We start from the raw sequence: 27,117 nt of genomic DNA on the forward strand, positions 1-27,117 counted from the left end.
TTAGTTAACAGCAGCTGTCCTTGAAATTACTACCAAAAGCTCGTCTTCAAACTTCTATAACGTTTCATCATATGAATTTGCAGGACTGTACATGTTATACTAAATTTTAATATTTTCTTTAAAATATAGGCTTTAAGAAACTTTTAAAATGAATTCAGTATAATATGAAATGATCAAAAAGGCTCTCAGGAGCCTGAATCACTCACCTGATTAAATGTTTGCCTTTCAAAGGCAATTACTCTAACAAGGAGTTGTCTGAGAATTTTGACTCAATGAAGACTGGTAGGATTTATAAGAATCATTTCATCAATTGAAAGTTTTTTCTATTTAGTATAGTTTTCAATATATTGGCTTAAAACTGCTAAAACATCATTTTTTGCATTCCAAGGACAATAACTCTAACAATGAGTCAACTTTGAATCCTTACAGACTATTGTGAGCCTTATAATTAGGATCATTTCAGCAATTGAAAGAATTTAGCTAAACCTGGCAGTTTTGGAAAAGTATGAGAAAAACTTCTGACCGCCTTTGTTCTATTTTTAGTAACTGGGCCCATGTTTTTTTCACGGATCAAAAATCCCCACATCAGATCTATGCAGAAAACCCTAAGGAATTTTCATACTAAGTTTGGTTCTAATTAGACAGGTAGGTTCAGGGGGAAAATTTTGAAAGAAATAACATTAAAAATAGGGCAAAACCATCAAAAAAGGGCAATAACTAACATGGCTAAACAGATCAAAACAAAAATTAGACTACAAATAGATCTCATCATTTACCCTGTAGGTATTTGGCTAAACCTAACCGCTTTGGAGATATATGCGAAAAACCTCTGTCTGAACCCTTTTTCAGTAACAGTGGCAATGTTTTTCAATGGATCAAAAATCCCCACAATTGTTCTATGCTGAATACCCAAAGTGTAAACAGAACAAAAAAAATGTAGAAAAAGGGCAATAACTCCAACATAGCAATTAGACCACAGATAGGTCTCATCATGATGAACACTATTACCCTATGTCAGAATTTGGCTAAGAAGAGTGAGGAGAAGAGCTTTGAAAAACTGTTAATAACAACGAACGATGATGACAACTAAGACGGACGCCAAGTGATGGAAATAGCTTACTTGGCCTTTGGCCAGGTGAGTTAAAATATGTTAGAAGATTTTGCAAGCTGAGAATAATGAAGAAAAAAATGTTACAAATGTCTGAAAGGAACAACCCACTTGTTTTATGTACATAGATACAGCCACATCATTCCAACAGATAATTCAATCAAAGATATAATATGTACTTCCAAAGCACGTGAAATCATTTTATCTACAATATAGATCTTTAGGAGCCTTATTCATTGCAGATGTCATTAATTCATTGCAAGGGGACCCTTACGCATCACAACGTAAGTCAGAGAAAATAATCTGCATTTTCGTTGCTACTGCTATTACCAAAATTGACAACAGATCAGAAATCATAGGGTGTTATATAATTTCACAGAATGGATAGTTAAGTTTTGATGATTTGAATTGATACCAACAAGCAGTGTGTATCCTTTTCTAGTTTTGATTACACTTATCTTACATAAATATGTCATTAAAAAGTTGTTTTTAACAACTTTATTTCCCGATCTGTTGTTCAAACAGGTTTTTTGTCCCCTGTGACACATCACGAGTGGACATGGAAATGCTGGGCATCCATCCAGGTTTTTTGCACATTTTTTTGTAATGCTCCTACCAAACAAGTTTGTTTTTGGTACGTAGCCTTATTATGAAGAGTAACAGATTACGTTCGACTTTGATTACGGTTGAATGATTTTTACATAAGTTACAGCCCTTGGATTTAGAATATTTCAGTGAATTAAAAGTTTTCCTCACTTATTTTTGTAATGCTTTTACCAATTGATTTTATCTTTTGTATGTTTTTACTATGAGAAGTTACAGATTAAGTTCGACTTTGGTTATGGTTGAATGAGTTTTATAGAAGTTACTGCCCTTGGACTTAAAAAAATTCAGTGAATTAGAAGTTTTCCGCACATTGTTTCGTATGCATTTATCAATTGATTTTATCTTTTGTATAGTCTTACTAGAAGTTACAGATTAAGGTTGACTTTGGTTATGGTTGAATTATTTTTACAGAAGTCACAGCCCTTGAAGTAAGAAAATTCTTTTTACTTGGGGGACATTGGAATGCTGTTCTTTTATTGTTTTTAAAGAACAAGTTTTCAGTTTTTAGTCTGTTGTTAACCCCCTTGTCCTAGTAATAACTATCTTTCTACCCTAGATTTAACTTTTTATGAGCAATACAGCAGGTATTTCTACAAAAGCAGAGGATGCTTTACCTACTGGTGCACCTGTTCCATGCTTCCAGTTTTTAGTGGAGTCAGAGTTGTTCATTTATTTTTGCTTCTTTGGACATGTTTTGTTTATTTCATGTTCTTTGTTGAGAATGTCTATTTTCCCTGTCTAGTCTTCATCCCTGGATTGCATTCTTTTGGTTCCCTTGATTACTCTTATCTGATCAGATATTAATCTGAACATCAGTACTGGTATGTGCAATGAATGTTGGCTAAGGGTAATGTATTTAGCCAATATATGCCACAAGTACCTCTTCAGGAATCAACTTTTTATGCTGTAGTTCCTACTGGTAATGGTGGAGAGGAGATTGTCTACCACATGTCTCACTCATAGTGACATTGTTCAAAGTTATTGTAAATGATAAAATTAAGAAAGGGACTTGCATGTTCTATTCAGTCATTAATATAATCTATTGAAATTTGAGAGAGAAACTGTAGTATTTGACAGCTTCATCTAGTTTCCAACTTGGTTGGTCTGAAATTATTTAGCCATAACTATAAGACCACTAGAATTCATTAAATGAAAGCAGGCATTTTTTATTGATTTAATCATGATCAATAAATTATTCCACAACAAATAGACAGCACAACAAAATATTTGAAAGACAAAATCATTTATAAATGTAAATTCTAACAACATAGACTGATTGTTCTATGCACTGCATTGTTGTAGTCGACTTTTGATCCAAGTACAACAGTGTATTCATTTTGTGACAAGTTATATAAAACTGGTTTTACTTAAAGAACATGAACATAAACAGTACTGCTGAACACTAGGGACAAAATAAAACATTTTATATATGTAACTGGGATTTTAAGGAAATCAAAACCAAGAAAAAAAGGAAATTCAGTTAGCAACAAAGTTTCAAATTTATCAGATGCAATACCTGAATTCATGAACATGTTTGGAATCAAGACAAATCATGATTAAAGCTGTCAATAAAAACCCAAAATAGTTTATAAATTGTTTAAAAGTAGAATTAAATATACATACAGAAAAAACAAAGATACCCACTTATTAAAATGTGCAGTGCACTAATATGGTATACTATAGTTTAACAATAACCATCCACTGAGTATATTACCAGAAGTATTAAAATATTCACATGCCCAAATATTCATCCTGTATAGTAAAAGAGGCAAAGATTAATATATTGTTTGATTCACCAACCCGAACACAAACACAATTGTGGTTGATCTTAAATAAGAATAAAATAATATTGAATTTAGTTCTGGCAGTAAAAAGTTGTACTGTTTTTGCAGACTCTGTCAATAATGGGGAAACAAATAATATATTATTTTAGGTCTAAGGTACTATTAATAATTATATGTACAAATGTATTTCTTATCCATTTAAATATAAAACTTAGTCTTCATAAAAATATGCACCAGGGGTACAAGTTAGTGGTGGTCCCTTGGTTCAAGAACCTCAATTTCTGACCTAAAAGCATTGAAATTTTATATACTCAGTGTCCTGGACCTTCAATTCTTTCAATTTTCCTCCAGTGGTCCATTGATTTACAACTTGGAAAAGTCCACCGATTTCCACTCTTGGAAATAAATTTGATGCACACTTTCACATTTTTTGTAAAAAAAAAAAACAAAACCCACCCTATCAAATTTTAAAATCTATCAAATAAAAACTACATACATAATGCTTTCTGAATTAAGTCCCTCATAAATTTATTCCTATGGACTTAGGAGAATTCCACAACCACTTTGAAAAAAAGTAATATATGGAATAATAATACTTAGAATAATTTGAGTTTGATCTGAAAAGCACCATTGTACTGACTAGAATTTACTTGCGTTAAATTACAATAAAAAATATAATGCTTTAATCAAGTAACAAACAAGACTATAGTAATTACTGAATGTATGATTGAGCTTGTTGAAGAAATGAAACCTGTGTAAGAAATTCATTGAATTAGGAGATTGGCTAAAACTGGAAAACACGGCAAAAATGAAGTACTGGTAGTCTTGTTATAAAGACCTATACACTTACTCTATTTTATTCAACAATGTATCCTTGATAGAGTGGATATATCATGATAAAGAAATCCTAGCCTCTAGGCCACAAATCAAATATTAATTAGTTCTGAGAATATTCTTTACTGTTCATAACATCAAAAAATTCCAAGACTTTGATAGAATTTATCATGAAACTTGAAAATATTCTCCAAGATAAATATTTTTAAAGTTTAGGAAGTTTAGTGGGGGCAGGCCTGGCCTAATAATCTAAACAGCAACATTCAATGAGGATTCTGGCCAGTCTTTCATCCATGCATATACAATCTGGGAAGAGTCAAAAGAAATAGAAATTCTGGTATCAAAGATTACACATGTACTATTGATTTACTATACTTTAGTTTTTCAAGCAACTTAGTTGCTTAAAATATATATTGACATCTTTTGGAATGATAAAATGTTACCCAATCATCAACACACTAACTCAGGGTGTGGGGAGCTCGCATTGCTTATTTGGTTTTAAACAGATTAGTGAAAAATGTAGGAATATAGTTAATTTAAACAGTATGAAACAAAATGAAATTATTCACAAGGATTTAATGACAATTTTCAGTCACTATTGACTGCTGAAACTGTGGACTGTTTGTAAATGACACTTCAAATAATAGCAGACAAGTAGTAGTTTGAGAGAAGTTGAAATTTACAAATGGCAAATTATAATCTTAAATGACCTATAGTGGCAATGTTGTTCAATCATTTCAAACCATAAGTGTTTAATTTGAAACAGTTCTCCAATAAATATTCCTGCTAGTTAAAATGTATACTTTGGTTTGGGTAACCTAAAACATGTTTTAGACAGGCCATGGTATCTAAGTGCTCTATAAAAATCAACTGAATTGAACATGCAAATGAGATACACGTGACACAATTTTTTAAATGCTTAAATTACTCTTTTTACTTAAATAAATCCAATACTTTTTTATAGTTACAAGTCAATGATATGAGATATTACCTTCTACTATTTAATGTATGATAGTTCAGTTAGGATTTCATTCAATTTTCTTCTAAAAATCAAATTGTCCTTAATGAATACAAAAATGTATATAAATATAAGAATAATGTCTTAATTAAATACCAGACAGTATTCTCGAGGTAATGCTTTCATCACAAAATACAATATAAGGTCTTTTTATGAATGACTAATGAAACCCACACGATATCACCATTAATACAATTACATGTAAAGTGGCTCTCCCTTTCTATATTCTAATACTTTGTAGACAACCATGTAATTAATGTATTCATATTGACTTCAAATGGGATTGTGTCTAATCTTGAACAATTAAGAAAAGGATGACTTTTTAATTTCAATTAAATTACAAATAATTAAAATACAAAAATATGATCATAATATTAGACATTATAATTCTAATGCTGATATTAAAATACAACATTATAGAAAGTTCAACCTGCCAGACATTCTACAAACATGAAAATGTAAAATTACATAAAACTGCCCTACATGATTGATCATACACACAGTATCCCAATACTATAATATCAACATGGCAAGTTTTAAACCAGGTAAAAATCTCTAAAATACTAACTATATCAACTCTCTAATAATTGACCTATGTCGGCTAGACTCGCATGTTTCTCCAGCAGAACAGAATCTTCTCCAAGAATAGAGCAGAGTTCTTGTAGCCTGTGGTGCATTTTTGGCACACCTGCAAGCTGGGTTTCTAGCTTTTGTTTTTCTTCATTTAGTGAGAGACGGGTATTTGTGTCAAGTTGTTCCATTCTCCATCCACCTTCACCATCAAATTGTAAGAGATGAGTGTGAAATTTCCTACAAAAGTAAAAAGTAAGCACCTAAGTAATTGATCAGTTGTTAAAGACATAACATTAAAGATCTACTGAGCAAATTCACAAACTCTAAACCTGGTTTTGATAAAAAAAAATATAAATATAAATATACAAAGGTAAATGGAGCAAGAAATAGATGCTAACATCCTATTCAAACCCATAAACTGCTATCTTAAATATGACATTCATTTTATAATTCAAAACAGAACTTTAAAACTTGAAACTAAAAAACCTGATAGAAAATGTTTTACAATTATTGGATGACTTTAAGTAAAATTTCTGAATGTGTCAATGGCTTTCACATTCAAGCTCCTTCTAACTTGATATGCATTTTATGATAAAATGTCACATTAAAAATGGAAGTGTATGAAACATGTGAAGAGCAAACAAAGATCACATAATGCAGAAATATTGTTGTATAAGTGAAAAACTTGGAGAGAATATTGCATTTGGAACTTTCTTACTAAAAATGATTTTATATTCATACAAACATAATGCATTTATCAGGTTGATCACAAAGAATAAACTTTCTTGTACCTTCAGGGAACTTCAAGTATTATTTTTCCTTGAATATTATTGATGCATTGTCAAAATCAATAATTGCCATATCCATGGTTTTGAAAAAAATAATTATAAAATGGTCAGATTGATATGGCTACTGAATTAAATCACCTACCACAATGACGGTCTATGGGTGATTGTCAGTAAGATAATTCCACTATCTTTCACTGTCTGGTACATCTTACTTTCCACATCTATTGATACAGCACTTGTACATTCATCTAACAAAGCATACTTTGGTCTGAAAATAGCATAAAAATTAGAAATGTACATAATTGAATGTTTAGCCATGAAGTTAGTCCAGTCTTAACAAAACTGATGATCTTTGACTTAAAATTTACGATCTCATTATAACTTTGCAGAAATATATTGTACCGGGTATTTGAAATCTAAAAAGCATGATTAAAAAATTATAAAACTTACCCTTTCTTTAAAAAAATTATTAATCCAACACAATTCTTAGAATATTTTCCATGTTTTGTGTTCCACAGAATGTACAGGTAAACATCATTTGATTAATGAACCTGTACTACCAGCCAGAAGAAATCATCCTCTATATTTTATATTGAAGAAAACTTCGAATGCTTCCAAGACAAATATTGGACAAGCCAAACCTACATGTGTTTGAAGGTTCCAGTAACAGGTTTATCACTACTGGTATGATACATTATCTCCAAATTTTATTTCATAGATCACTTTCGAGTAGAAAACCCATTCCCTCACTCTCAAATGCTAATATTGTAAAGGTTTCATTGTACAAACCCATGGACATTTCCATTACCAACCTTTACTTTGTACACATAAAAACCCTAACCATTTCTTTCCCAATACTTTGTTGTATAATTTTCATATGCTAATCATTCCCTCTTCAATATTTTTATTATATACTTGTATGTTTCATTATACCGGCATATGTCAGAATATTCTGAAATTGTGCAAGATTGATGGTACAAACCTATGGTAGAATATCCTGGCCATTCCCATCCTCTGTTTCTCTCCCCCGGACAACACATCTTTCCAATCACTTTCAGCACCCCAACCTAGAATAGGAATAATAACTTCATTTAACACATGTAATTATTAAATAACATGTCAAATAAAAACAATAAAAATCAATATCATCATTCAATAAACAGAATAGCGTCTGTCTCAAAACAATATTAAATCTTGGCTCATTGTAATTTTTTGTCTTGACTTCAAAATTGCTGTTATTCTGTACTTCTAAAGTTCACCAATATTTTAACAAGCAAAAAAATTATAATATTTGGGTAATTCCTTTATTTCTGCATTATGTCTAAATTTTCTTCCTTTTGCATTAAACAGGATTCTGGTCCCAGCATCTAATTAAAAGTATAATAATTAAATAATACCTCCTTCTCTTTCTACTATATGTTGTAGGTTTACAATATTGAGAATGTTCATCAAGTCAGAATCAGTAATACTCTTTTTCATCATATCCTCAACATTATCAGGGTAGATAACCTGGTCCCTCAATGTTCCAATTGACATGTAGGGTCTAAACAAAAAACAGATTTGTTAAATTTTAATGCTAATAAATTTTGTTTCATCAGAATTCAGCACAATTAAAAAAAAAATGGAAGTAATAACAAATATTTTTTTTGTAAATAGGTGTATTTCTGAGCATGCAGTATAAAGCATTATAACTTTCACAGAAAAAAATCCATTTGCTATCAGTCAGACTTGTTCACTGCATGTTCAAATTTATTAGTACCATATTCATAGATTTGCTGAATCATGGCACTGACTGTTAATTACCTTTTTTGTAATTCCCTCTATATTTTATCATCAAAATGAAACCATCAAATAAAGCTCAAAGACTTCGATAGATATTCATGCCATCAAAATAGAAATCACAAAAGCATCATTTGGACAACCTTTTTAAAGAGATCACGTAAAATAAGCTACACACAGAGAAGGCATGCATTATCATTTCACAAACCTTTGTGGAATGTAGAACATGGAACTAGGTGGAGGCTTCTGTAACCTTCCTCTGTAGACTGGCCATAAACCACTGAATATTCTGAATAATGATGACTTTCCACAACCATTAGGTCCTGTAATCAGCAGATGCATACCAGGTTCTACCTAGAAATATACAGGATCTTTTGTATATCATTTACTTGAACTTAAGGCAAATTGATGCAAGAAATATTTCTGTGCATGATGTCTACCAAGGTTTTCATTTTCAATTTTTTTTCACAACTGTAAAATCATGAATAACAGCTTTTAATTAACCATCAAAATACTTATGATGGAGAAAATTTGGCAATCTCAATTACAAAAAAGTTTGGCCTGCTGAGCATACTCCATTCATAACTAATAAATGTGAAATATTATTAGAAGCACTTTAACAGGAAGCATATATGTGATAAATATGGAAAAGGGCGACACAGTCAAAGTCACCATGCAAAATCACATTTCCAAATGTAAAGTATTTTTCATCACCTATGTGTACATTACTTAAACAAAAGAGACACTGAATTAATTCTTTACATACTAGATTTTTTCAATATGGCAGAAATAAAAACTTAGATTTACTATTCATAAATCAGTGATGTAGCTAATCTAGGATAACTACTTGGAAAATCTATGCCCCCTTCTCAAAACAAAATTTAAAGAATACCCTCATGGTCAAGCTGGATACAATCACATCACCATTAGGTGTAATGATGGCTAAGTCATCAATATCTATCACAGACTGAGTATCTATTATCTCCCCTGTTAAAATAAAATCATATAAAACACATTTATAATTAAAGCATCCTACTTCATATTCTGGGCAATAAAAGCTATTGTATAGAATTAATATCTACCTCAAAATACAGAAAACCATAGGAACAAATTATTAAGAAGATGTGGTATTCCTATTACCCTACCAACCAGTATATTTTTCTACAGACCTACCTATATTTTTTCATAAGTGTAATAAAAAACATGCAAATTTTTGGCCTGAAAATATTGCTACATAATGAATTGTTGAAACTAGTTATCAAATAGAAAATTTAGTATTTATTTCATGTAATATTTCTCAAAAAAGATACTACCAGAATTTGCATCAGATTTGGACACTTGTTTACATACTGGGGTCTGCAAGTGCACACTTCATTGTCACTGCTTTGAAAAAAAATTAAATAAAAGTAAATGAGCCATTGATAAACAGGGAAGTCTTTTTAATCCAGCATGATTTTGGAACCAGAAATGTTGAATTACAGACTGTTGGAAGATACAGGTAAAGATTTCTCAAGTTTCTCATACACTAGATTAAAAAGTTCCACTGTATTTGAAAAAGCATGGCACTGCTCAACATTCCATACCTTTGATTTCCATAGGTCCAGAAATCTTTTCTAGATTGGATTTTCCTGTCACCTGTTTGGTTACCATGGTACGTTGATATTTCCCCTTCCCGATATCATTGAATGTTTCAAACATTTCAGAAACTCTTGAAGTGTATCCTGCCAATTCTGTAATCTGAAATGAATGAAATTTACAATTCAAACTTGAACTTTGACATAATCTAATGATGTCAATAAGTACAGTGTATTTTAACTTAGATTAAATTTAATTCATCCAACTAGAACCTTTGCTTAATAAAATATAATATCATTACAGAAGCTTTAAGTTCTAGTTTATAAATTTGACAACCTATTCTCATCTTAAAAAGCTGAACAGTTTATATTGTCTTAAAAAAGAGTTTAAGGTAGTGACCAAAGACAGTAACCCAAAGCATGGCATTCCTTTGATCCTGAAAAATGTTAACCAATGCATTGAAAAATTGGTCTACTTATCAATCAAAGCCAGAAATCAGTAATCTTGCTGAGAACTATGGACTGTAAAATTCTTCATAGTTCATACATGTAGTAATAATGCATAAATACATGTACAAGCAGTACAATAGTTTTGTACAGAGACAGGGCCTTTGCTGAAATTCATATCAGAAATTTGATGCACACTTGTGTTTATCTAATGTAAATCAGGAGATTGAAAAAAAGAAATTGGCAACACCTTAATTTGTTTTACCTCTTTATTTTTCCTAGTATTGATAGGGAATAAGTAGTGTTTACTCAGGTCCTTGGATATAAGAGTAATTCAAATTTTAGCCAACCCTGTTGTGTGACTTAAACAATCCATATTATTGAAGAACCTGACTGTGAAGTGTTTACTAGGATGTTGGGAAATGTTGGATGGATGACAGTTCTACAATGTATTATACATCTGTGGAACAATGGGACAAATGATTTTTTTACTTCTTTGTAGGAAGACATCATTCTCTCTATAGCATCAGCTGAGTTGATCAGTAAATTCCTGGCTGTAGTAAAGGCTTTGGTTCTCTCACTCACACCCCCATCTGGGTCATCATCAACTTTTGAACCTGCAACATGTTATATCTAGTTGCAGACTGTCAGACACACAGTTTTTAATTAACTACATGTATACTAATGCATCAAAACAGTAAATTGTATTTCAATGATGTCGATTTACTACAATGTACACTTGTGACTATGAATCTTTTTTCTCTTTATCTTTAAGCCTTGTGCTGTCTGAGCTATCAAGTTATACATAAAAACTATGACTTATTATGGTATATTATTGTAACCAGATTTCATTTTAACAAATAAAGAAGGCACGGTGTTAGATCTTCTTAAACACATAAACATACCATCTGATCTAATGCCACCATCTTTAGCTGTAAGTATAGGTATGGCCACCATAATCAAACCACTACAGCTCCAGACATATTTCATTAAAAACTGCTCTAGCATGATGTACCACAATCTCTTATTAAATATTAAGTGCATCTGATCAGCTAATTTCTTGTAACACTTTTGTAAAAGGTTTAATTCAATCTGAAAATGGAATTAAAGGACAAATGTTTATGGGCAATTGCAATAAAGACACAGGCACTTGTGTCTAAGACTGTTGTTACACACTATTGCAGAACAAGATTGCTACACTTAGCCATACATCTCCTGTCAGAGATGTGATTATTATACATTCTGTACATGTAAGTTTTCATTTCCAATAACCCCTATACAATTTGTTGAAAGCTGGTGTAACTTCAAACCATCACATCCTACCTAATACATGTATGTAAGCAATGCACCAATTGCAAACACTTTCAGAGAAAATGTGACACCTTAAATTTACCATCATACCTTTATCGTTTTGCAGTGGGGAAAATAAGATATCAATATATTTTCACACCTTTTTTAGACTTTAGTCTGAAATTGTTTTCAGGAAGTAATTCATCTACAATGATCATTACAAAAAAAAGTACATGCAGTATACAACAACATAACAGCCATAACTACATGTGTTAAGATTTAAAATTCTTTCTTCAAAATAATAGAAGCGAACTCCACTAGATTTCAACTAGTGACATATGTACCTTAAAAAATAGGGCAAAAGGGTCATACTGCAGGTAATCTTTAACGCTGCATTAGCTGTCAATTTCGTGAATTTTTGTATCTGTTGAAATATACCTTAACTTTGAATTATTTCTACTAAATTGTACCTTTCCTGTATAATTGCATCTGATAACAACACAAAAAATGCATTAAATATATGATATAGGTGTCTATGTATTTATTGTCTTGCAAGACCAAAAAATGGCCTAAATAAATTCATATGCATGAGACTTCTGGTGACCTCATCCAATGGCAAGGAAGACTGACGGACTCAAGCCGTAAAAGAAAAAAAAATATATAATGCAAGGATCCTTTTGAAACTTACCTTTTGTGATATAATATGGCTCAAATATAGTCATTATTTATTTGAAAACTAATGAAGAAACAAGACACCTGCTTATCTGTTATTGTTATTTTGTTAGTAAGGTTAAATATACAATATAGATACATTGTCGAAAATTATTGAAGATATGTGATGAGGCGACGGAACGGGTAGGAAATGCGAGGCTCCGCTGAGCTATTTCCCCCGTTCCAAGCCGAATACACATATCTTCAATAATTTTCGACAATGTACCTATATTGTTTTTATCCTGTTATATTAAGTTTTGTGCGTGTGTACATTTTCAAAATAACATTTTAAAATGCATATCCCCTGAGGAGCCCCGATCGTTAAACCCGAAGAAAAAAATTAATATGCATGGTGCACGACTCAGTAAACATTGAAATTCAATCCGCACCATATAATCCGTCAAAGCTGTTTGAAGAAAATAAGCAATGTATCAAAATTTATTTAATTCCAAGAGACAAATAAGTAAAATGAACAATAAAAACAAATATTTTGAATGTTATAAAGTCGATTTTAAGAACATTAAATTTTGAATTTCACGAGGAAGGTGGAAGCTGACTTGTTTCTGTTTGGTATATGGCAGTAGAGTTCAGGGGTGAAATTTGTGCACTAGTTTCTTTGGGATTTGAAATATTTGTTTGAGATTTTTGAAGAAGAGGAGGCAGTTGTATGGGCAGATCTACAATGTAGTGTTCCTCTGATTCATTATCTTGGGGTTTAAGCAGTAATAAATCCAAGACCTTAACAGTTTCTTGGTCATTTGTCTCTTCAAGAGTTTTATCATATTGTAATGCTTCAATTTCTTTAAGTGGGGACCAGTTTATGTTAAATTGTGACACTCTGGCTCCAAGTCCGACATGACTGAAATGACAGGGGAAGTCGTCTGCAAACTGATAATGAATCAAATCTGAACGAGATTTGGGATTTGCCACATATATGACGGTGAAAAAAATACAAACAAAATCATTATTTGGTTTACATAAAATCTTTTATTTCATTCAGGTGAAAATGAAACAAAACAGCAAAAAAAAAAGATTAACCGGATACGCAATCGCAATTTGTTTATATCGTATCTATGGTGGCGGCCATGATTAATTTATGCATACCAGAAAAAAGTAGTACCGCCAATCACGTGAGTGGGAGGAACCAGAAAGTCGATAACCTGCTAATGTATGGATACAGCAAAAAAATAACCGTATACCTTTATTCGTTTAACAAATAACCTCATTGCAGGATAAAGTATTTTTAACCCAGGTGAATGTCCTGTCGGCAATCTTCAGAAGTAATAACGAAAAATAATTAGATCAGTGCTATCAACTTCTCTGATTAAAAAACGTTGTTTTCACAATATTCTGTAGGTATTATCGACATACATTGCTTCAATTGCATTACTACAAACGTACTTCATTTAATCAGCAAAATTCAGTAGAATCAAAACTGATCAAATTTGGCATCTAATGCAGCTTTAAGTTTACCTACAGATGTCTTTCTGTAGATAAAATTGTTACCACTGAATATGGATGCATTGTTGTATCATAGACATTCTCATGCATTAGTATGATGTTACAAAAAAAAATTTCAAGTATTACCTTGTGACCACCATAAAATGCTATTTCTTCAGCATTTGCAATCACTCTAGAATGTACAAATCTTAAATCTCCTTTCAATCTTGCTTCTTCAGCAACAAGTTTTCCAAACTTTGGTGATACTCTTTTCAATATTTCAGCTGTAATGTGGACTACAACTGCTGCAATCAAGGTTGGATACTTGGAACTGGCACCTCTGTTACTTGCAATTGTGTACAATGTAAATGACATCAATGTCACATCAAGTAATGGTTTGGTTAAGTGTGAGTACAGATGAGCAAGAAACTGTGTAAACATTGTTATATCATCAGTTAAACATTGATCTACATTAGCAAGTCTGCTATCTAAATTGCTCACTCGATAGTAAGTTTGATTGTCAAAGTAAAGATTGTAAGCATGGTTTACTAGTCTGGTTCTAAGAACTAATGCAAGTTCACTTTCTAAGTATCGTATGAGACTGTTGATAAAAGTTGCAGGTATAGCAATTAAAAGCCATTGCGAGAGTCTCAGTAAGAAAGATCTAAGATCCCGTTTAACAATAGTTCTTACTATCTTGCCGTCTAACATAGACACATAAATTGACAAAAAGGTTCGAGCTATTAAAGTGCCAGTATGGAGGGTGAGAATTCCAAAAGGCTTGCTCCATATTTTAGGAAACAGAATTTTTATCAAATATCTCAATTGTCTATAAAACTCCTTATTCAAAACAGCTTTTCCTTTCTTTGATTGAGTACTGTTTTTATCACTCTCAGCCACTTCATTCTTGGAAGATTTGCTTTTACCTCCAGACAATACACTCCGGATTTTAGGGGACAACTTCTTGGCACCAACAACAAGAAAAACGCAAATAACAGCCCCTTTTGCGATCCTCTTTTTGGTTTCTCTCGAGGTTGCGATCGCATGGAGCATCTTCGACATCTTGGGCCTTGGATTTAGGAAATCATTGACTAGAATTTCTTCTTAATCTGTAAACGGCACTCCAGAGCCATCACATAGTCCTCCATGACAGATCACACGTGATTCAATCGAGACTTTGGACTGCTGACATTTCGTAGTTTTAACACAAGAGAGTTCAATCGTCGTCTGCTGATCTCTGCTGCATCTTTGAATATGAATTGGGTTGGAGGTTCTAGAAGTCGAATAAAAACGCAGAACGAGAAGAAGCTACAGAAGGTCAGGGGGCGTATATGAGTTGTTTTTAACACTGTCCACATTGACAAACCGACATTTGTACAGATAGTCCAAGATATTTCAAGGCCTGAATATAAACAGACAGTTACATGTTCTTGCATTAATTACATGCATATGACTGCTGGAAAGATACGTGAACATGTATTGATTATGGCTTTTGTTTAAGATATTGGAAGATGTGCAAATACGTGTAATGAAATTTCATTGCTAGACTTAAGTATTCCTGCAATCCTGGTAAAAAAATTGTAATGTATTTTATATGAGGAATGTACAGTTAGATTGATATTTTGATGTAGAAATGTCAACTATTGTCTGTTTTATAGTAAATAAGGAACCTAGAAACACGATTTCTATATAACAACACTATAGAGTACATAAGGCAGCGAAAGAACTTCGTTTCCACTGAAAGTAAATATGCACTAAAAAACTATAGAGTCAAAAGGTACAGTACTGAACTGATCATGCAACATATACATTCATCTATCATGAATCAGTCATCGATAAGTCAAACCGATCAGTTGAACCTGTGATCAGTTCCATCATGTGACCAATGGTCGGTTAAAACATTTGACAAATTGGTTAGTTTTGTTTTTCAGTTTTACACAAATTCACTATATGATATAAATTCAGACTTTTATTCATTTACTTTTACTAGAATCTTGGTTTCCTTCATTACACTTTTAAACAAACTGTTTTAATGAAGATCAAATGGTTGATTTATTATTTTATGCTCTCAGTACATTCAAAGATGACACTTTATTTGATTCGTTCCAATGAAAATTCTGAAATTTACATGCATGAACCGATCATCTGTCATTTTACATAAAAAAAACTGCAATCAGATCGGTCATGGGTTTTCAATCCGTCAGCGTCAAATAATTGCATGGTTGGTTCAGGGACTGTAACAGTAATTTTGTTACTCTTATTTAAAAGTACCCCCTCATATTGGCTCTTTGAAGAAAATAGACCAATTTGGAACCAAAAAAGTTGGAGCAAACTGATTTTTGGGAATATTGCATGATTTTTAGATAATGTTGCTTGGGGAAACAGCCTGTATTCAGAGTTGAATTCAAGGTGACAAAATTACTGGGCAGAAAAAACTTTAAAGTTCTTATTTTTTTTAAAGTTGAGACACATTCAGACTTGAATAGTGCTTGTCATGGCATAAAATGCTTTAGAGTAGGCACAGAAAATTAGGGTTGTAAGTTAACTAGAAACTGGTAATTTTTTGATATTATATTAAAATTATTGTAGTGGCTACATATAATACATCTTGCAAATTTATACCTTCAACAGTGTCTGTGAGCAGGGGTGCAATGTGTATACGAATCACCCTGTCTATCTTTTTGTCTGTCCTTTTTTTTTGTCTACATTTCTTGCAACATGGGATATTTTGGCATTAAATAGAGGACCGTGTATATACAACTTAAAAAGAGGTTTCAATTCTTTTACCAAACAACAACTTAGATTTAGAAACTAAATAGAAAATCATATGCCCAATTTTTGAGATAATGATGTTCAAGAATTCCAACAATATTGGATAAATTGTGATGGAAATAATGAAGTAAATATTCTACTTGTTTTGGTTAAAAGATTCTTTTAACAAGGGCAAAACTGTTGGTTAATAGTTTGCAGTTGTAAACTGTACCAATTTAAAAAAAATCAAAATAATGGAAGTGCCAGGCAAAATGAATTTCTGTAATTAAAAATTACCCCAAAATTTTTAATAAACTCATCATAACCAAAAGTGTTACACATGGGCAACATAACGTGTGTTAGTCACAAGAAAACAAGTTCCATCAAAGTATCATACATTACATGAAGGCATTATTTCCCCTTTCCAATGTAAATTTCCAGAGGAATTTTGAAATGCTTATTTGGAGTTTTCCACAACTTATATTTTTTAGATTTTTTTTGTGTATACATTTATAGGGAATAATGCCATGTATTTGAAACAAAATATATTCTGTTGCAATTTGTTTAACTTTGAAATTTATTTTGACTGGACTTAAAAGGTATTTTGATTAAAGTTTATAGGAAGGTTGAGCATCATATGTAGAAGTTCATGAAGGAATATAGTGATTGTCAAAGGGCTCCAAAGGGAGATAATTGATCCTAACAGTTTTACTTACTAAACAGGAATTTTTTGAGAGGAAGAAATTTGCTGACAAAGTCCAACTTCACAAACATATAAGTAATGCTGGAAACAAGAAGTATGGTCTTGGACAAGATTTTAGAGCAGTGCAGACTGCCAACATAGCACATCAGAAGTTTAATTTTAAAGGTACTTTTCAGGAATTCTTGTAAGAATGCCTTAGTGGCATCTAGAATAAATGAATTTAGATGATTATGCATTATTTTTTTCCAGATTTTATGGCAGTAGTATTTGATTTTTGAAGTTGCTTGAGGATCATTTGAAACACTCTGGCACTATAATTTGGCCCAATATAAACTTCCTATTTATATATCCTATATCTTATATATCCATTCCCATTATATATTTGTTTTTTTTTCATACTGACCACACAAAGTGGATAATTATGTGATACCCTCTAAAAAGTTGGGAGTCTTTTAAACTTTGCACTGTAGTTGTCAAATTCGGGTTTAGTATTATTTTCAGTAATATACAAAATATACTTTTCTGGTTAGGCCATTTTGAACATATCTCCATCACCTTTCTTCACCACTAGTGGTGCCACGTTTATCTATAAATTTTCCATTAATGCCCTATTTTTACTTTTTAAATACATTAAAAAAACCTGGGGAAACAAGTACTATCTTTAAAAGATAGCTGATGCAGTATAAATTTTTTTTTTATTATAATTTTCATCAGGAAATAACGCATGGCAGGCAATTTCAATTTCCTTTTTCGATCCCCACTAAGTTATCAGTATTTGGCCAATCTGGAAACAGAATTTTGATCAGGTGACTTGCGTTTCCAAGGTTGAGCGTCTTTAGGGTCGAAGGGTAAAAAGTGAAGCTATACCGACTGCGTTGGAAAAACTCAAAGAAAAAAAAACCAGCATAATTAAAACTTGAAATTACAAAAAACTAGTCCTTTGACTCTTTAATTTGATGATCTTTAGTCTTCAGTTGCAGAAACTGACAAAAGCATACCCATTATGCAGTATATTCTATGTCATTAGGTGACACATATACTTCAAATATTCTCATTTTCCCCTTTAAAATTTGCTTAATCAATGTTCATGACTCAGAGGCAGTCATCTTGGAATGTCTAAAACATGTCTTAACTTCTCTTGATTCTGGTTGGTGGTTTCATCAACCAAATTATCTATTGGTTGAAGACAAAAACCAACTAAATGCCTAGCCATTAACCATTGTTTAAAGAAAATAAAATATACTTAAACATAAGGCATGTTTTATTTTCATTTTCAAGATTTGTCAAAGGTATTTACAATCTGAATGGACTATTTGTTTAGAAACCATATAGTTTTGTTATGAAGAAGGGGGCCATTTCCAGCCAGAAAGGGCCCATGGCACCTTGCCTTCCCAAACCCTAATTAGGTTCACATACAGTTAATTTTTAGACGTTTTATCTGTTTCTGCTCGCAACCATTTGGTTGTTTTGTTATTGAAACCTTCAAACGGAATTGAGTGATGGTAATGTTATAACTATGATAATGTTAAGATATGATCAGGCCTTTCATTAAGAAGCGGTACCAGGTACTTTTACCCGTCTAAGCTACTGAAAGGTACCTCCAGAATTTAAAATTTCACATTATGTTTAAAAGAGAAAATGATTAAAAGTACCTCCTACAAAACCAAAGGTACCTGCATTGCAAAATAAAAAAAATGAAACACCTGGATATGATCAGAGGGAAATATGATAAAACATATTTTTTATTTTAAACAAAATGAAACTAAACATTTTAGGACAACAGACATAAAATTTTGAAAAAAAAGATGTCTTTCTGACTATTGTTCTTCAAACTTTGGCTTTGTGTTTGGTGACTTTAAGATACCTGAATTTTTGAACTAGTTAAGAACTGTATTCTTCATTTTGTATAGGTATGGTAGGAAATTAACTGGTGAGGAAAGGAAAGTTGACAGCAAGAAAATTTTTTGCCAAAAGGCTTTACACAAATTCAGTGTTTCCTGGTAAAGTGACCAAATCTTTCCTAAACTAAAAATTTTATTAATGGCAGGATTTCACCAAATTACAACAAGGATTCAACTTATAATTTTTTTGTCTGCATTAAAATTAAAAATGACATTATAATTTTTCAAATTATAATCACCAGTTCGTATGTTTCAGGAAATGATTCAGTATCTAGGCCAGTAAAGAAAGTAGATTTAGATGTTTCAAAACCACCAGTTTCAAGAATGTTAGAAGATATTGATTTAGGACCAGTATCCCCATCTCCAAATGTGTCTAGAATTTCCTTGAATGAACCAAAATATGAGAAAAGGTTGCTGAATTTTTTTTAAACTACACTAGATTGTTTGAAGGAGCAAGTTCAAATATTTGATTGTGCTGTTTATATGGCCATTCATAGGTAAAATCCTGTTTCTCATGTCATTTTTCATGAAAACCAATGAGCGAAGGAGGCATTTCTTGTACCTTTTTATTTAAAGATGAAGATGTTTTTTGCATTATTGATAGACAGAGACAAATATGAAAGAGGAAATATTTTAAAATTGGAATGTGGTTTCTTGGAACTAAAGGAAGGTTTACATTGATTTTTATGAATTTTGCTATAATCCTTCTTGAGTCATGATCTTTTTAAAGCAGATTATATGACTTCGTTTGTTGTAGTATTTGCTGTAACTTTATCAGCCTTCATTGGAATCTTTTTAGAGTCAGTTATGTTTTTCATTACACAAAATAAAGATCTGTTCTGATTTTCATAGCTGTTGATTTCATTGTCCTTGAGGTATGCTGTCAATTTGACGACAGTCTCTAGTTTGTTTTTATTGTATCATTAGAAACACAGTCTTTAGTTTTTTTTTGTATCATTAGAAAATGGGTAAGAGGCACCCTCAACAAAGATGCAGGTGGGCCTGAGAACTGAGAAATTAACTTTGAATGGCCTGAGGGGATTTGCTATCATATATATTAAATGTCTGTTGGCATATCGTTAAAAGGTACATGTATATATGTCACACTTTTAGGTTACCTGAGATTTGAAAATTAATAGATTTTGGGCGCTAAGTATATTTAAAACCATGTAAATTACTTTATTTACATCTAATGTGTCTATTTAATTGTTTTATTTGAAAATAACTGTCTGTTGAATATAATTGCATGTCCTACTCAGCAATGTTCTTGTTTTACCATAGTTCATGGTAGTTTTTATTTTGCAGTGTTTCAGGTATCAGTAGCCTATCACAGAGACATCTGCTGCCAAATGAAACCTGTTACAAATCCTTCTCAAAAGAATATAGAAACTACAACCCATATAAATTTCAGAAGGTATGTATTCAATTGTATCTACAGACAATATAAATCTGTACAATATTTAATATATAAACTGGTTTGTTTGGACCAATCTGTTTAAACTTATTTCATTTTTCTTTCTTTTACATAACTAAATTAGCCTGAAAAGGTTCAATTTGCAAGCATTCATCAGTTTTAAAAACAATTTTAATACATGTAGTTTTAAAAGAACCTCTAATATACAAGTGTCACTTCTCTACCTTTGTGTTATGATTTTTTTAAAGAATAAGAATCCTTTTTTTATTGTAAAGCCAGAACAGAAGTTGAAGTTCAAGTATCAAGAATTTCATAGGGATGTCCACACAAAATTTCAACAAAGAGAAATGGAACCTGAGGTCAGAATTTTTTCAATTCAGCTGTATACATTTTTATGTACCCTTTCTTCATTATGATGCCTATTGAACACCTTACTCCACAATGACATCTTTTTAATATCCCCAAGACACCTTTGTTCTGGGGTAGCATAATATATAGTATAACTATTGCACTTGTTATGATGTCATATGATATTTTGACCCCGCCAAAGTTTTATGAAAATCTATATGGAGGAAAGAGGGGTGGAATATTTGGAAATTATTTTTTAAGAAATATAGTTATCATTATTTTTTATAGATATCAATTTTCAATAGAAAATAATAGACCATATTATTTAAAGTTGAATTTAAATCTTGCCTTTCTAATATTTGATAATGATATCATATGAATAGTAAATTCTTTGGTTATGTATTTATGTTTTGAAGGAGATTGCAATCACCTTGACAAAAAGGTTTTACTTGAATCCTGCAGCATGTCTTTAATATAACTTTCCATGCCTTATTTTTTTTTTATTTCAGACTCCTTTGTTGGAAATATTTGGAGAGCCAATCCTCTGTAAAAACAGTACGAGAAATGCATCTCATAACACTTTGGACCCAAGTTATTCAACATGTGTAACAGAAACATTTAAAAGAAGTACTAGTGGAACTTTACCCTCTCATTCCAAAGAGTTTTCTATGGGTCTTTATACCCCAGTTAGTGATAGGCCTAAAGCTACTCCAGGTCTTTCAGTTACTTTTAGTGAGAAAACAATTAAAATATCTCCACGTCAGTGGCATAGTAATAGTAAAAAATCACATGATAAAAGCAGCACAAATACCAGTAAGAGATGCAACAAGAAGGGTTATTGTAGAGTAGATGAATTTTCTTTTGACGACAGACGCCTTTGTGATAATGATAGTCAAAACAAAGCCTTTGCAAAAGAGACTTTCAAATGGAATGAAAATACAACTAGTAATAAAGATACAAAGAAGAATGCATTTGTTGCTGAAGACTTTCAGTTGACACCATTACAAAAGTATCAAAATAGTTCACCAGAAAAAATTTACAGAAGCAAAAGTGAAAATAATTATATTTCACAACTTACTGGTTACAGCTTTCAGTCATATAAGGATATAAGAAGAAGAGTGTTTAGCTCATCTGATTTCATAGATACACCACTGAAGAAAAGAAAATTCACTTTATCTCCACCTGTTTCTTACCCTATGACTTCAACACCACTAGTTCCTCTGAATTCCACAGTATCTTCACCAGACATTTTAAACAAGTCTCAAGTCACAGAGATTTTTGGCCAAAAACAACTAACGAAGGGAAACTTTGGTATAGATGGCACCATTACATATCCTTTACAGACCTTAAAGTATGTTTATCATTATTAGTGTTGATCTGATCCAATGATTTACAAAGTTTGTTATAGGTAGGCACAATAAATATGATATTGTAAAACCATGTAACATACTATTAATATTCTAATGAAGAAAGACAATAAAGTATTTCATCACTCATGTCATTTTGTATTTTATCTAGGAAAAATAGTTTGTGTATTGGGTAAATTGCACTGTTGAACTTCTAATTGTGACAATACTTAAGCATGAAAATGTTCATGTATTGCAGAAAGAAAGACAACTGTGAGTGCTTTTCACCTAGAGAGGGATCAGTCTTTCCTGAAATCCTAGCTGAAGATAGGTTATTTACACCACATGACACAAGAAACAAGAAAGACAAGGTGAAACTTGATTTATAACTAAAAAAATCTTCAGATTATAACAAATCTTGTTTTCATATCTTTATGTAATATATTAGCAAAAGCATTATGTTGGTATAAAATTTGCTGGTAATTTTCATAGTTGCCATTGGCAGTTTATTATAGCTGAAATTCAAAATGTGTCCCTGGACCTGGTAAAGAGAAACTTTACAAAACTGAGAGGGTTTTCATTTTGAGTGATTTTTTTATGTTTTGATGGTATGCCTACTAATACTGTATTGTTTTACTCTTACAACTTTTGCAGTTTGGAAAGAAGATAGAACTGAGGACTAGTCCAGAGGACATGTGTGAAAAAAGAAGTATGAGTATTTTATTCAATTTTTCATTAACTATATTTTGATTCTCACTGTATATCTTTGACTTTAATCACAGAACTTTTTTTTACCAAGTATTCTGGAAAATTATATAAATACTCAGTTAGTAGTAAAAACACAAGCCATTGTCTGTTAGCTCATATTGTCTAATGAAGAAAATTCAGAATTGTGAATTTTCATTATTGTGACAAACTTAACTTGTTATTGCTATTAGATTGAAGCATTTAAAATAGTTTCTGAATTCATCCTTATAACTATGTAAAATAATTGTGAAGTATGTTAAATTTGTCAGGTTGTAACTACACCTAATTTGTCTGGCTTAATAGCAATTAAATATTTATTTTCAATTGGTGAGAAAGATATAACTACAACACATACAGCTAACATACTCTAATCAATACATGATCATTATTTCTTTTTAGGAGTGGAGTAAGATTATTTATTCATTAGAAGTGTTAAGTTCTTTGTCAGTCTTTGTGCTATTTTGTTTGTTGAAAAAAAATTGTGGATTTTCTGTTTGTGTATTGCATATTCATATTTAGTTGCCTTTTCTCTATGCTTACTTAATATTTATTGTTGATAGTTTTGGTAGCATTTGCTCATAGACATATATTTATTCAAATAAGTTGGTTCTTAATATTGGAATAAAAAGTATTTGAAAATTATTTTCTCTTACTAATATACAGGTATTTGATATATTTATCATTGTTTAACACCTTGAAGGATACAATTTTGGATACATGTACTTATTATATAGTATGTTAAACCAACCACAGAATTATTTTGATATTGAAAAAGTCACCAATAGGTATTAGAAGCTTGTTTTTTTTTCTTTCAGAGGTATCTTGAAAGAATCTAGTGCTTGTAACTCACAGATGGAAGAAGTTCTTGAAGAGGTAGTGTTTACAGTGATCACATTCTAAAGACATAATTGTTAACCCTCCGGATTTCTGTGGTAGACTCCCGCAAAACAAACCTTTCTCTTGCAATAATTCAGTCTCCTGGCTGGGAGACACAAAACTACTGCAAGACTACATACAATTGATTTGTGCTATCTATAATCAAGTATAGTTTTTTTGATACATCATTTCTGACAAAAAGGCAATTAGTCATGAAAAAATATTTGAATTAATTATATTTGTACAAAAGGGTAATATAGTTAAATCAATTGTGAATTTTTTATGTTTTGCTTTTGATAATCAGTTTTTCATGAATTTTAACTGTAACTTCAAGATAAATCTACAAATAAAACATCTTATTGAATTTTGTAAAACAATATCATCACCTTTGATTCTTGTATATATTTTTTCACTTCTATAACCAGATATAGGACTCAAGTCACCAGTGGCACATGTAATTTTAGACCATGATATATTTTGGTAGATTTGTTTTTCTGTTTTTGGAGAGTTATTTTTCAGCTAAACTTTCCGTTGAAAAGCAGAAATTTTTCTAAAATTCTAAATCACTGAGGTTTATAAAATTTTAGAAATATAATGACAGTCAGGTATTTTATCTACTACACAATTTTAAAGAGACTGATCCACACTTAAATAGATTTAAGCCTAATTTTTCTTTCTTATTATTTTCAGTTGCAGAATTTAGAAAGGGAAAACTCCTTTGGAGACATGTTAGAAGAGCATATAGAAATGTACAAACATCAAAACCATGGTATGAAAAATCTAGATATATCTGCTACCTAAACAGAACTATATCTGAGTTGATAAATAGCAAAAAACTTAAGACTTACACCTTATCCCTAAAATGCATTTTTCAAACATCAAACTAAAGTCTGTTGTATATTGAAATTGTTTGCATAATTTAAAGAAGTTGAAAGAATTTCGCTTAAGTTGAGCATGACAACTTAGTACTATCAAAAAGTACTGTATTTTCTAATTTGGAACCTGACATTTTCTGTTTTTGAGCTTCCTTTTATTTTTCTCATTAACCAACTGCCACACGAAGTAGTGAAGTATTATGTGATACCCTCCGAAAAGTTGCATTCCGTCTGTCTGTCCCCTAACCAACAGTTTCCAGATAATAACTTGAGAACAGATTGATTACTTTGCACAGTTGTTTAGTACCACAAAAATAGAAGTTAAATAAATTTTTCAGCAATATCCAAAATGTAATTTTTGAGTGAGGTCATTTTGAACACTTGTGATCCCACCTTTTTCACCATTAGGTGGGGGATATCACTCAATGTTCCATTAATGTCCTATTTTTTAATGCTGCAGAAACTTTACACAATCTTGTATATCAATTTCTGAACCTGGAACATACTAAAGACCCATACATGATTTGTCAGCACAGAAGAAAAGATTCATAAAAGATATTTAGTTATTGATTTCAAACATGCATGCATTAACAAAGTGTATTTAGTTCTTGTCTGTTTATGTCCTACCAAACTTTTCATTTATCACTTAGTAATCTTAATTTAATAATTGTACAGTTCAGAAGTAATGATGCCAATTAATATCAAAGGTAGTGTGTTGCTGGTCTACCCCTGTCATCACTATTTTGATTTTTGATTGAATTCCGTCAAACTTATTTTTAGAGAAGTTTGTATAATTAATTCTCAGTGAGCTAAATGAGTTATTATTGAATATCCTTTCAGATTTTATTGAAGAAACATGCAAGGAGGATAAAATATCTGATATAAGTGGTGTAAGTATTAGCTGTTGTTGTGATTTTAATTAAGTTTTCATGAAAAAATGTTCTGAATCTTTAGAACATTAATGAATTATGAATGAGGTGCTTTTTACAATCTTTCCAAATTCCGGTTGGCCTATTTTTAATGCCTACATTTGGCAATGCTTGCCACTTCCGAATATTTCAAAGTATAGATAATCCACCCATACGATATTGTTTTGTTTAATGCATGTAAAACCTACCAGTTGATGTTGAAATTAAAAAAATCCATCATACAAATAAATTTCAATTTCAAATTATCTGCAAGGATGAATCCAGAACTTTATTTACAGGTTGGTTTCCTGGCTAACATTTGCTCATTTTTACCAAAATTTTGTTCAGAACTGAGAAGTTAGTTTTTTTCAACAACCCTTGGAACCCTTTCCATAGGATATGCCACTGATCTGATACCCTGTTATCCCATGTTTTATAAAAAAAGATCAGACATACTTGAACATTACAACAGTCTTTAAAAGGGACTAGAAGTAGTCTTAAGTATATCTTTAAAGCATTTTTTAATACTTTTAGGAGGTGGCTAACATGTCTGCAGATGTAAGACAAGAAAAAGTCAATAGAAAAATTGCAGGAAAAATTCTTAGTGAACTTATTTCACATGTAGAATATGGAGAAACTGATTGTGATTTCCCATATGATAATTTTACTGAGAGTATACCATATTCAGATGAGGAAGCATTTGAGATAAAACTTTGTGTTGTTTCTGACATAGATTCAAAATGTACTCCCATTGAAAAAGGGGAAAGTTGTATTAGTATGGCAAAAAACACAGTGACATCTTCAACTCAGACAGAAATTACAAATTTGATTGACACATCAACCTCTCCATTTGTTTTTAAGGATTCAAAGGCAAATAAAAGTATTCAGTGCTGCAGCAGAGGTGTATCTCCAATTAATTTTGATTTATCTGTTCCTAGCGACTTAATAATTAAACCACTATTAAAATCATGTTGTGTATCTTTGGATAAAGTAGATAGTACTGAGGTTATTGACATGCAAGTGGGAAAATGTGATATTTACCACCTCAGATCAAGGAAATCTAACAAGGATCATTGAAGGACCTTGAATGTTCATCAGCTCAATGCCATTTCTTAAAGAACCATCTATTTATTTAAGAGAAGACCTGTACACTTTTGATGAAGTCATTAAATTAAAAAAGCGAAAACTTTTGACTTATGGATTACAATAATTTCAAAACTGTTGGAAAATAAAGCTATATAGTTTTAACATTTTAGAATTTTTCATCAATAAATTAGATTTGTAAAGATACAGTAT

General features: G+C 31.4%; 2 protein-coding genes across 2 annotated transcripts; one reads left to right on the top strand and one right to left on the bottom strand.

The window, feature by feature from the left end:
* Positions 1 to 2,855: 2,855 nt before the first annotated feature.
* On the bottom strand, positions 2,856 to 15,176 carry LOC148627258 (ATP-binding cassette sub-family D member 1-like). The gene is made up of 10 exons (XM_088570535.1): positions 14,100 to 15,176; positions 11,417 to 11,603; positions 11,004 to 11,128; positions 10,074 to 10,227; positions 9,383 to 9,477; positions 8,699 to 8,844; positions 8,109 to 8,254; positions 7,694 to 7,778; positions 6,854 to 6,979; positions 2,856 to 6,160 (listed from the first exon to the last, which is right to left on the bottom strand). Exons 1-10 carry the CDS (start codon positions 15,012 to 15,014, stop codon positions 5,923 to 5,925), a joined length of 2,217 nt encoding a protein of 738 aa, XP_088426661.1. The 5' UTR covers positions 15,015 to 15,176; the 3' UTR covers positions 2,856 to 5,922.
* On the top strand, positions 15,130 to 27,071 carry LOC148627259 (uncharacterized). Its single transcript, XM_088564822.1, has 13 exons — positions 15,130 to 15,269; positions 17,427 to 17,571; positions 19,564 to 19,717; positions 20,613 to 20,721; positions 20,997 to 21,080; positions 21,579 to 22,420; positions 22,675 to 22,786; positions 23,070 to 23,124; positions 23,562 to 23,568; positions 23,978 to 24,035; positions 24,729 to 24,807; positions 25,754 to 25,803; positions 26,356 to 27,071. Exons 1-13 carry the CDS (start codon positions 15,207 to 15,209, stop codon positions 26,896 to 26,898), a joined length of 2,301 nt encoding a protein of 766 aa, XP_088420948.1. The 5' UTR covers positions 15,130 to 15,206; the 3' UTR covers positions 26,899 to 27,071.
* Positions 27,072 to 27,117: the final 46 nt, after the last annotated feature.

The sequence above is a fragment of the Perna viridis genome, chromosome 1 (genome assembly GCF_037379345.1).
Source record: "Perna viridis isolate PV_CMFRI_1.1 ecotype Kerala chromosome 1, ASM3737934v1, whole genome shotgun sequence".
Classification (NCBI taxonomy): Eukaryota; Metazoa; Mollusca; class Bivalvia; order Mytilida; family Mytilidae; genus Perna; species Perna viridis.

Coding starts and splice junctions, on each gene's coding strand:
- LOC148627259 (XM_088564822.1), top strand. CDS start 15,207: ATGAATTGGGTTGGAGGTTCTAGAAGTCGAATAAAAACGCAGAACGAG. Junction 17,572..19,563: donor TCAGAAGTTTAATTTTAAAG/GTACTTTTCAGG, acceptor CGTATGTTTCAG/GAAATGATTCAGTATCTAGG. Junction 22,787..23,069: donor CAAGAAACAAGAAAGACAAG/GTGAAACTTGAT, acceptor CAACTTTTGCAG/TTTGGAAAGAAGATAGAACT.
- LOC148627258 (XM_088570535.1), bottom strand. CDS start 15,014: ATGTCGAAGATGCTCCATGCGATCGCAACCTCGAGAGAAACCAAAAAG. Junction 9,478..10,073: donor TGGACCTATGGAAATCAAAG/GTATGGAATGTT, acceptor TTATTTTAACAG/GGGAGATAATAGATACTCAG. Junction 6,161..6,853: donor ACCCATAGACCGTCATTGTG/GTAGGTGATTTA, acceptor TTACTTTTGTAG/GAAATTTCACACTCATCTCT.